Source organism: Lepidochelys kempii, chromosome 8, assembly GCF_965140265.1.
Source record: "Lepidochelys kempii isolate rLepKem1 chromosome 8, rLepKem1.hap2, whole genome shotgun sequence".
NCBI classification, from domain to species: domain Eukaryota; kingdom Metazoa; phylum Chordata; order Testudines; family Cheloniidae; genus Lepidochelys; species Lepidochelys kempii.
Genome location: NC_133263.1, coordinates 4,576,147 through 4,588,126, shown reverse-complemented (window position 1 = coordinate 4,588,126; position 11,980 = coordinate 4,576,147). Strand labels below are relative to the sequence as shown.

At 50.1% G+C, this 11,980-nt stretch overlaps 1 protein-coding gene across 3 annotated transcripts in view; it reads left to right on the top strand.

Annotated features, from left to right (window-relative positions):
• The first annotated feature begins 302 nt into the window (after window positions 1–302).
• Window positions 303–11,980, top strand: part of LARP1 (La ribonucleoprotein 1, translational regulator) — a 77,858-nt gene continuing 66,180 nt past the window's right edge. For 2 of the 3 annotated variants that reach the window (XM_073355235.1, XM_073355234.1), the window contains exon 1: window positions 303–1,009. In XM_073355235.1, coding sequence (XP_073211336.1) covers window positions 523–1,009 — 487 coding nt within the window. In that variant the 5' untranslated portion in view covers window positions 303–522. The remainder of the gene's footprint in view (window positions 1,010–11,980) is intronic. The other variant, XM_073355236.1, reaches the window with a different exon arrangement.

Genomic DNA, 11,980 nt, shown 5'->3' with positions numbered 1-11,980 from the left:
GCAGGTGCAGAGCTGGGGGGGAGGAGGAGGAGAAGAGCAAGCACCCAGGCCGGAGCAGCCCAGCCCAGCCCAGCAGCCAGGCCCCCCGCAGACGCAGGCTGCCCCGCACCCCCGGGGCTCCCCCCCCCCGCAGGCGCTGCCCCTTTAAGGGGCTCCTCCCACCGCCGCGAATTGCATCAGGCGCGTGCGCGCCGCCGGCCCGGGCCGTCCCCCTTCGGCGTGCGCGCTCCCCCCCCACCCCTTGCCAAGGCGGAGCTGGCGCTGCTGCGTGCGCGCGCGGCGGCGGCGGGCAGCGAGGGAGGGGGGGGGTGCGCGCGCGCGCGCCCGCCGGCCGGCGCGCTCCCGTGCCAGTCGCGTGGTCTCCGTGCTTCTCCATATTGCTGCGGCTGGAGGGGCGCCGCGGGCGGGGGAGCTGGTGCAGGGAGCCCCCCCACTTGCTCCGGGCGGCGTGCGGCTGAGCAGGGCCCCGCCCGGCGGGGGGAGCGCCTGGAGCAGCAGCCGGGGGGGCGCGGCGCAGCCCAGATGGCGACCCAGGTGGAGGCTCTCCTGCCCGGCAACCGCCTGCTGCCCGCCGAGGAGCACGGGCTGCTCATCAAGAAGCCCCAGGAAGGGGCCCGGGAGAAGGGCGAGCCCCTCATGCCCCACGGGGAGAAGGCCACCGCCGAGGAGGGCAGCGGGGGCGCCCCGGACGGCGGCCCCAAGGGGGGCGGCGGCGGCGGCGGCCCGGCGGGGGAGCAGCCCCGGCGGAGCGCGGCGCCCAAGCCCCCCAGCATCAAGCAGCAGAAGGAGGAGAGCAACAACCAGGAGAAGGAGAACCTGCTGCAGCAGCGCGGAGGGGGCGAGAACCGGCTGCTGGGCGAGGCGGGGGGCAGCAGCGGCGGCGAGGAGGGCGGCGAGCCGGGAGGAGGCGGGCGCAAGGAATTCATCGAGGCCCCCCCGCCCAAGGTGAACCCTTGGACTAAAAACGCCCCGGTGGCCGTGGTCACAGTCAACGGACAGTCCCCCCCAGGTGGGTCCGGGGGCGACCCCGGGGCGGGGTGCGGCGCGGTTGGGTTGGGGGGGGGGGGGGGCGGGATCTCTGGTCTGCAGTACGGTGACTCTGGGTTTTTTTTTTTTTTTTTTTTTGGTCCTCCAACCCCACCCTGCTTGGCTCCGCCGCTGTTTCATCTACCCCCTGCCTGGGGCTCCTGTCCCCGCTCAGCCCCCGCGCACGGGCTGGGGGAGTGAGCTCGGGTGGGGGGCGGGGGGCGGCCGGAGGAAAGCGTGGTCGCGAAGGCCTCGGGCTCACACACACGCTCGTCCAGGGCACACGGGAGCTGCCTTTTTTATGAAAGGCTCCCCCCCCCCCACCCGGGGCCGTAACACAAATGCTGAGAAGGGCCCCCCCCCCCCCCCGTGTGTGTGTGTGTATGGAGGGGGGGGAGGCTTGTTCGGAATAGATCATAGATCACCCCCCCCCCCCCCCGTTTAGCGTTGCCGTGTTTCCCACGTTGTGAATGCTTAATGAGTCTATTTGGCACGGGCCAGAAACAGAAAGCGCCCTCCGTGCCCTCGCGGGCTGCCTGGATTCGCGTGCCAAAGTTTGCCCGGGTGCTACGAATATCGGGACGCGCTGACGGCGACCCGGCGTGGGGAGAACGAAACGTGTCATGTGGCCTTGGAGCGTGGAGGGGGAGCCGATCGCACGCCGCCACGCTCGGCCTTCATCCTCGCCGGGCGCACGTTTTGGGGGGGGGTGCCCGGGGGGGCGGCGGGGGTCATCTGGGGAACGTGGATTTATGATTTCTGTAGCAGCCCCGGCTCTCTGGGAAAAGAGGAGGCTTGCAGCCTGTGGGAGCCATGAGGGCGGAGAAGCATGTGTGCGCGGGGGAGGGGGAGCGGCGCCTAGCCCAGGCGGAGCGGCCCGGCCGGGCCATGCGGCTCTGGGGCCCGGGAGGTGGTGGAGGGGGGAGGGGAGGGCGGCTGCTTTCGTGCCCAGGGTTCCACGGCGCTGTTGCAACGTTCCAGGCCGCGGTGCGGACGTTCCACGGCGGCGGACTGAGCGTTCGATCCGGGCAGCGCGCGTGTGGGGCTGGGTGGCTGCGCTCGGCGCTTCCTCCCCTTCCCGGCATTCCACTGCAGCAGTAAAGACAACGTGGTTTCTTCTGCTGCGAGCATGTGATTCTCTCTACCCCCCCCCCCCGCCCCCGGCTCGCCGCGGGGCCTTCTCCTCTTCTCCCCCTTTCCCGGCACGGATCGCCCCCTCTCCCGCCGATTTGCGCCCCAGCAAGAATCTGCAAAGCTTTAGAGGGTGACAGACAAGCTGTGCTGGGGGGGGGCGAGGGGGAGGGGATCTGCCAGCCCTCGCCCATCCCCCACTCCCTATCCGGCCTCTCCTGTGTCTGATCCAGTGCACCATTGATCGGAGCACGCTATGTCTTTTTTTGGGGGGGGGATTCCCCTTGAACCCCACGTGTTCTCCATTCTCACAGCGGCCCTGCGGTGTGTGGGGAAACGGAGTTCTCTTCCTCCTCCTCCCCACGTGTGCGTATTCCTCTGTAGCTTAATGCGGCTGGGCCCTTGACTCCTGTCTCCCTTGCTTTGCTGGCACGGTGACATGTAGGCCTCAATCCTTCATTTCTGTGCAGTTCCATAGCCGGAGTGCGTAACCCTCCCTTCCCAGCATTGAATCTGTGTGGAGGATGGGAAAGGGAGGGTGAATATGCTGGACAAACAACACTCTCTCTCCCCACCCCCTCCTTTGGAATAAATCCTTGGCCCAAAGGAAATTCAGAGTAGCTTTCTGGTAATCGTGCATGTTGCAATGCTGATTCTGTGGTGTAACTTCAGCCCCTCTTCCCCCAAAAGTTACTGGGGGGAGGGAGGGGTGGTTCAGTTGTAGTTTAGTAACAACTGCCTTTTACATTGTGCATTCTTCCTTCCACCATTCTTTTTAGGCCAAGATTGGAAATGCTGAATGCTTTGCATTTCCTTGCACGTTGTAATAGATATTTCCTCCATCAGGAGAAATAAACTGTTTTAGCATGAAGGGAACCCCTGCCAGGAGAAAATACCGAGAATTTTAAATTGATCTCTCATTTATGAGGGCTTTTTAATTTTTCAGCCTTCCCTTGCAAACTTTAAATTACATTCCCAGCTATGACATCTGGTTTCTCATCAGTGCGTGTGCCATCATTTTGCAAAAGCTGGTACCATCTAACATGATGAATCATCATAGTTATTGATCTTTGAAAGATGGACAACTCTGCAGTATCTGCTTGGAATACTTTTTTTAGTGGGAAAGAGCATATAGGAGATAACTTAATGGTGCACAGCAAAAATCTCCATGGAGGCAAACTGCTCTAGTCTGTGAAACCATGGAATGATATAAGAATGTCTTGTCTTAACAAAGTTCTGACTGTTTTGCTGCCTCAGTTTACTACTTGTTGTATGACCTAAAGTTGATCTCCTCACACCTTCGTGCAGCGGTGAGGATTCCTAATGCTGCTTTGTTGGGCCGCATTCTGAAATAGCCATTCTCTATAGAGTTTTTAGCACTTCTAGCATTTTCAAAGTGCAGTACAAACTTTTTGTGATTCAGGAGGCTGATCCAGTTGGTTGTGATGTAAGCAGAAAAGACTTCATCTGTTACTTTCTGCGCATATCCTCTGTGTAGAGCTTTGTGAATTACAATATTTATCCTAAACTCCAAAGCTATAGGACTACAGACTTGCGGTGAGAATGGATTAAAAGTATACCCAAGGTCTGCAATAAAAGTCTTTTGACTTGCCTTCATCTCTTATGCATTAATATTTCAGGTTTTAAAGGACAAAAGACAGCATGTTTTGGAACTGGTCCTGTTATCAGGATGGGAAAATCTTTGTTTTTTCAAAGAAAAAATAATGTACTTCAAGAAAGATACAACCAGTGTTCAGCACTTGAATTGCAACACTGCTAGGCTTTTCTGGAGGGGGCGGGGGGGGAGAGAAACTCCACAACTTATTCTTGTGGGGAAAATTAGTTGTTGAAAGGAAATAATATTGTAACAACCTGAATTCTGTTCCACTCAGTCAGAGTATTCCTTAAGGTGTTAAACAGTGAAATTGACTGGTAGGGCATTTTCTGGAGCTTGGCAGCCTTGTCTATAGTTCACACAATACAGGCCTTGTCAATATTATTTTGCTCTTTTGCTCTTGGGGCATTGTTTGTTTGTTTGTTTTTTTGCTGCCTATTAATTAACAGGAGGAAAAAAGGTGTTTATTTTACAAACATGGTTGTCATAAACTACCCAAATGGACAGATTCATGGCTGAGCTGCCTGATGGGCTCCATCTTGAATATATTTCCTTCATTTGTAGGTTTCAGTCACAGCAAGAAAAGTTCTTTAACTACTTGAGGTAGAGGGTTTCTTACACTCACCAAAAGCTCCTGGAAAGTTACAACGCTTGTATGCCCATTTCACAGATACATGTTGGTTAGGTAAAGTTTTAAGTTGCATGTTAGAACAGTCTTTAAAGGTCTTCCAAGCAAATTGATTTTTGCACATGTTTAATGGTGGCGTTCTAAAGCTCAAATATTTGAGGCAGTTTAAAGTTATTTTTCAAAATACCCAGAATGACTAAGAACTTACTGTAGAACTGCTTTCAAAGCTGCATTTAAGTTCTAGAAGTGTAAAGTATCCTAGACCTGATCCCTGCCAGCTAGTCTGCTTGTGTGAGCCCTTGTGGAAACCTGTGGACATCAGCAGAGGTACAAGGTTCCCTACACATAATTGCCTTTGCAGACTTGGGGCCTTAAATAGTTTAAAAAAAAAAATTAAACTCCATCATGCATATGCTATAAGCCAGTAGAACAGAATTAAGTGACTAAAGATGCTCTTTAGGCAAAGGTCTCTGCTCAGAATCTGAGCTTTTCGACACTGTTCTGTGCTGATGGTATTTGAATTCAGACTTGCAATACCCCTACAATTCCAGTTCTGGGCATTCCCCACACACAGTTGGTAATTTTCCCGTGTTGTATAGTGGCTTTGAGAGGTATGTGTACTGGGACTCTGGCAGGATACTGTAAAGCAGGACTTACAGCAGGATCTCCAAAGGTGAAGGGCTACTGCACCTGCTGAGATGGCATAGAAGAAGTTGCAGTGAATTTGCTGAGATTCCATTAGTATTGTATGCTCAAAGTCTCTCTGCCTAGAATTTTGACTAGTTTAGTTATGTATTCGGGGAGTGACTCAGAGGTATAAGGAAGCCGGGGAAATATTTAGTTGGGCTCTTAAAGATTAGCACAATGGTAATGTTTGTCAAATGCAGGAAGACTTGTATCTGAATGGTCTCATAACTTACATGGATACTGGTAATGGTTTCTTTCCTTTTTCTCCTTATTACGGTCTTGTAACAAGATCCAGGTAATTGTAGCCCCTTGGTACACAACTTACTATGTGTTCACTGTTATAGTCTAAATAAAGAAAGTCAGTAGCTTATCTCGCCTAGACGACCCTATAATAATAGAGTGTATACAGAAGAAAGGAAAAATATCTTGCAAAGGAAAAGGGTAGTGATTTTATTTCCAGAGGTGGCTCTACACCAGTTTTAATATATAAATTTCAAAAACAATGTATCGAGATTTTATTTATCTCTAGGTAATTTTTTGGAGAAAAGGAATATGACCCGAGGAGAAACCTTTAACAAATCTCCTCCAAAAATATTTTGTGTAAATCTTCCCCCAATTGTGCAGCTGCATCGGTGTTTGCAACGATGTATGCGCTCGTGTGGACAGGGTTCATGTGTTCCTAGCACCCAGTTGTGGAAAAACTGCTGCACTTGCTTAAAGAAACATTGTATCAAGGCACTTATTGCTCTTTAAGCACTACTATATTTTACAGCCTCTGTTGGAACCAAGACCCGCTGGGTTTTCATGACAGTGCCAAAAATGGCTGAGTTCTGTCTACATTAACTCTTAATGCTATTACTTGCACTGGTGCAAGTGCACTGTTGCTGGAAAATCTGTACGGCATTTTCTAGTGTAGACATAGCATGTAGTGGTCTTTTTTTTTTTTTCGTTTCTTTTTTAATGCAGTTTCTAGCTCACTGTCTGGTGTATGCTCTCTTTCTAGCTGATCTTGATGGCCAAGTAAAGCTTTCCAAAAGACACCTCTTAGCTCCTTGTAGCAAGCATCAATGTCCGCTGACGCTTGTTTGGAAAGGGCATAAAATAATGTGTGGGTAAGCACAGCTGAGGCTCACTCGCCACATGAGAGGTGCGGGAAGAGGTAGCATAACCTTACACTGCAATTACGCTCCCTTTCATCCTTCCTTGACTGTCCGTGGGGATGCGTCCCACAAAGGTGTGGGGAGAAGCACTTGGAACCAGCTCCCACCAGCGAGACGAGACACAAGTGAGAAGATTGCTTTGCCGTTGGCACACTTTCATCTAGGTAACTCTTCATTAGACTCTAGAAAGTTAGTCACTGCTATTGTGCCGAGTAGCCAATGCTTGGTAATCCAGCACGCGCTGATCTCCAAGGTGTTGGGCAACTCTTATTCTGTTACGGCATGTAGCTGTGTAGTGCTGTTGGCTTTGTTGCAACAAAGACCTAACGTCACAGCAAGAGCTCTGTTCCCCTTGATTTCATTTCTTCTGAAATAGCCTTTAGTCCTGATCCCACAACTCAGGTTTGAGTAACTTTTTGTGTGAGGGGACTGGAACTTCCTGCCCTGAAAGGTTAAAGGGCTTTTTCTCCTCCCCCACACACCTGTGCCCTTCAGCTTTATTCTGGACCTTTGCTCTGTTCGGCACTGTTTGTTTCAGGGAAGGTTGGGGAATGCAGTGTATTCAGTGAGCTGATTCATAACCCCTTGTTGCTGGGAGTCGAGAATTCCCTGATATGATGCTAAGCTCTAGATGTCCAGTACTAAGGAATTAATTCAGGTGATTCTTATCAATCTTTGCTTTAAACCCTTCCAGCTTTTTTTGGCATTGCATCTGTGGTATGTGCAGATTGTGAAACTAGTGATCATTCAGGCTGAGATTAGCCTTGGACACCTAACTCCTTTAGGCCCATTTGAAAATCCTACCCAGTAATATTTCTGATATCCACACACACAAATGAATTGAGCACAGACATGTCTGCAACACTAAATGGGCAACAAGGGCAATGGGTTGCAGGGTTCTGTCACCCTTTCCCTATTATGATCCCATATCCTTTGGCATTCCAGTAAGTAATGTGAAATTGTATTTGGGACACACCACATACCACCCTAGACAGGGTGCAGTGACAGAGCTAAGTGGCTGAAATACAGGGCTGCCTTTTTTCAATCATTTTTGTTAAACGTTCCAAGTCTACCTCCCTTCTCCAACTCCACCAGAACTTGTTATAAGGGCAGATCAGGTGTTTTCACTTTACTGTAAATTTTTTTTAAAGGGCACAGCCACCATATTTCCAGCTGCGGATAATGCCTGCATCTGTCAATAGGGTGACTTTTTTTAGGAAGTTCTGAACCTTAGTGAAAAATTAAACCTAGTACTTGCCTAACTCCAGACACTAGACACTTGGTAGGCTTTATAAACAGAAACTTAAGCCTCATAATATTCCTGTGGGATAAGTATTGCCCCCATTTTACTGACAGGTAAACTGAGGCATGGATGTTGTCTTGCTGAGGGCCATGCATTTAACCTCTAGGAGAACTAGGAAGAGAACAAGGTCTCCCAATTCTGTGCTCTTTTTAAACCTCAAGACCTCAATGAATCCGGATACTTGGGTTCTAATCCATTCCTAGCTCTGACATACACTTCTGTTGTGGCCATGGGGGACACTCCTGCTTCCCCCCCCTCCCCCGTTTTAATATTACAGGCTCTCATGCCCAAGGCTGTATGACCAGCTGCTGAGTGCTTAATGGTTGCCATATTTGCTCACCTATATGTCGGTTTCACTCTCTGCAGCTCTAATTCCGACTTTGGTATGCAACTGAGGCTCTCTTGGGTATGGAAGGTGTGCTGTAAAACCATGTTCGTGAATCCCCTGGGCAGGCTGAGCAGTTACTGTAGAGCTGAAATCTTCTGTCGTTGATGTGCTAGGATATCTCATTGTTATGCTGGTAGCATGAAGACTCCAACATCCGCAGACATCTCCTGTGCTGTTACCTGGCCTAAAGTAGAGGTGTGGATGCCTTGTGCAAATGTGTGATCTTCCACTTCTTCGTGTTTCCATCTGCTTTTGCTGTGTGCTTCACTTCAGATCGGTGTTTTGGTCCCAACTTTGTGTTCTCTGAATCCAAGGGTTAAAATTCTACTGAAAAACTATGCAGAGCTTTGTACCTGGTGAGCGTATTCCCAACCGTAAATCTGGGGAAGCTACTGAAGTAGCTGAAGTAAAATCCGGTAGCCAGTGATAGTCTCATGACCGCTTAGCAGGTAAGCGAGGGGGAGAGTGCAGATGAGAGGTCTGTAACAAGTTAATGTGACACAGCAAGAGCTTATTTAAAACAGCTGTTTGCGTGTTTGAACATCTCTGGTCAGAACAAATGGGAGCTGAATGTGGCTGTCGAATAAGCTGGGTAGCAGGGTTCTTTGCAGAGGGAGTTTTGGCTCATGGAAGGTGTCTGTGTGTGTCAGAATGGCTGCTAGGTTGAAAAGCTGTCCCAACCTAGAGTGAAAATTGGGATTAGCCTGTTGGAAAACTGGGTCTACTGGTGGCTGTACTGAGACACTGCAGGGTGTATGGCTTCCTATGCCTGGCTTGGTAGGTATGGTTGTGGAGGCTGGTTTGTGGCCATATTCAGTGTCAACATGTTTCTAAACACATGGTCCATCCTTTAATTGCAAGTTTTCAGAAAATGTCACTGCCGTGTTTTTCTGAAATCGTAGCTGGGGTTTCCTCTTAATTTGCAAAGAGCACATCGTTTGCACTGTGATGGGATGGCTTGTGGAGGACTAGTGTGGACCGATGCCTGCACGGGCCCCTTCCCAAGCAGGCGAATGTCTGCTCTGGGGGCTGGAAGGCTGCAGCATGCCAGTTCCAAGACAGCTCTGAGCTGTTGAGGGTTATAATGTATAAAAACTAAAGGGGTCTGTTCTTCGCCACCCAGCCCTTCATTGTATTTTGATTAGTCCCTGTCACGTGGGGTAGGAACTCTGCATGCAGTGCCAAAGCAACGCTGACTGGATTAGGAACTCGGTTCCCTCTAAACTGTGTGGCCACGCACCAGCCTATTAAGTGCTGCACGGGCACTCAGACTACGACACGGAGAGATGCCTTTCCCCGCCAGCCCCAGCCCCGGACCTGCCGCGGCTAGGGGAGAGGCGCCCTTCTCCCAGCCCTGGCCCCAACCCAGTCCTGGCTCGGACCTGCCGCAGCCAGGAGAGAGGTGTCTAGCCCCAGCCCTGGAGCTGCTGTGGCGGGGAGAGGTGCTCCCCTCATCCCCCCACACCCTACCCCAGCCCAGGTGCTGCCATGGGGTGAGAGCTGGGGGGAATCCTCTCTCCCTGCCGTAGCCCCGGGGAAGCCTGCACCCCAAACCCCTCGTCTCCAGCCCCCACCCCAGAGCCCACCCACCCCCAACCCTCTGCCTGAGCCCCTCATCCCAGGCTCCACTCGTCTGCTCCGGCTCTGAGCCCCCTGCCAGGCTCCGAACCCCTCAACCCCAGCCCCGCCACATGAGTTTTGTTATGTGCACCAGTATGGAGGTGATGTCACATACCGTGTCCATATTGGTGCACATGACAAAATTCTTTCTGCACATGTGTGGGGGAAAAACTAGTGGAATCCTGGCTAGGGGTATTCTGTTACGCAAGGAGAGGGAGGGCGGCTGAGAATTAGTGACCTTGGTCTCAGACCTGTACCTTACCTCCAGATTGGTAGCTGATTAATACGGCTTTGTTCCAGAAGTTCACTGCAGTGGGAATTTCCCCAAAGCTTTCTTGCATTTGGGGTGCTGTCGGACAACAACATGGCTGGCAGCTGAGTGTACTTTAAAACTTAAAATGCAGATGATTTTCTGTCATCTCTTTTCTGATCCTTTTTGATCTCCACTTGGAAATGATGAAGAGCAGCTGCCACTGCAAGACCTCCCTATGGCTTTGGACACTTTTGGACTGGGTGATCTGATAGAATCAAATCAGTTAGAAATGGAAAAGACCCGTTTAATGCAGTAGTTCCTGTGCCCTGGGATTTACCATGGGGAGCATGAGCTGATGCTGGCAATGTCAGCAGTTGCCGCAGTTAGACTAGTTCCATTGATTTAGAAACATAGGGTCTGTTTTTCTTTTTTTCAGCCTTTGAGTAGGTATGCTGTATGTGTGTTGAATGCCAGCATTGTGAACTTTGCATGTGCTTTTGGGTATGCACAGTCAAGTCCCTGATTTGCACATCATAGTATCTGAATTGTGGTGGATGGTGCAGTGCTTTAAAAAGGTGTAGCTGGTGTGATTACTCTCCCTAGCCATGTGTGCCTACTTACATTCCTAGCTTCCTGTCCTGCGGTGGTGGAGTATTGGTAATCGGTAGAGGCGGGAGACTTTCTGTGTGGGGAAACTTGGGTTATTGTCAGTTTCCCGCTCCCCTGGGGTGAAGGTCATGGAGGGGGAATGTTTGATCTGTTGCTCAACAGTTACCCTTCCAGTCAAATACAGTGGTGTTGGCTGGATCTGAAAAGAGTCTGGTGTAGGATGGGCAGGATGCTGACTGCTCGGTATGGGTTTGGGGCTGTACGCAAAGAGAAATTTGAACTCTAATGGCATCTGTAGAAAGTGCTGGGAAGAGGTTGACCTTCATGCCAATTGTAGACTCTTATCTTCTGCTCTTTGGTTTGCCAGCTGGGTATCTTGGGGTTAAAGCATCAGTCTTAACTTTTGGAGGGTTGGGGAAAGACTAGGTCTGGGTCAAGGGTACATTTGGAGCACATTTTTTCCAGCTGAGCAGTGATGTGTGCCCCTCTCTTACAGAGTCACTTCACAGTCCTTGGTGCACTGGCAGCGGACCTGTGCAACAGAATAGTTTATTGACTAATAAACAGTTGTGGAAGCCCTTCTCCTTCCCAAGTTGGTGAAAAGACCCAGCAGATTCTCTTCTGTCCTCCCTGCCCACCACCTTCCCAGTAGTAGTAGAGGTTTTTTTGAACTCGCTGTCTAGTACCTGTATGAACGTAACATGTTTTTTAATACTAGATGCATTACGCTGTAATTTAATTCTGTTAATTAAAACTTGGAGCTATTCTAAAAGGTTAAAAGGCGAGTGTGGAGAACATCAAGGTTCTTACTGTGTCCGTAAAGTATGTTAGGAGACAAAGTTACAGAATTTCCAGAAACCTAGAGGAGAAGAGGAGTGGGTCAGGTTGTTGGTGATAGCGACTAGGTGGAGTTGCGTGCTGTAAGAGGGGCAAAGTTTGCTAAACTAAAGCTATGGGAATGTGAGTAGGACATATGATGATGTGATTCTATACAAAACTGGCTAGTTCATTATTGATTTCCCCCCCCACCCCCTCGAAGTCTTCACAGTGTTGTGAATTCAGCACATGGGGGGGTTCTTATTCCAACTGTAGTAAACGTGAAACCTGCTGGTCAATACTGCAAAACGGTAATTAGTGATTACCAAACCTAAATGTTACACTAATCTGGCTCACTATGCCTGAAGGTGAAGAAGTTGAAACAAACAAGTGATTCAGTGGAGTGAAGTAACGAAAACTGATTTATAGTTTTAAGTAAAATTCAAGATGTTAAGTAATGAGATGAAGGGATTTGTGCTCATCTCCAAAATGAGCTGCTTCAGATTCTTCATGGTCAAGTGGAACATCAGCTATGGAATTGGAAGAACAGGAACTTCGAATTTGTTCCTGCAAGCCAGACACTTTTTATACCACCATGCTAGAAAGGAAGCCATGATGGTATCTTCAAGTCCCTGTTCTAGGCCTTCCAGCTTCTCATAAAAATTAGCTTAATTCAGAAGCGATGTCTGCTCGTCTTTGAATCCCCCAACAGGAAAAAGATAAAGTATCATAAAAGCTACTGAA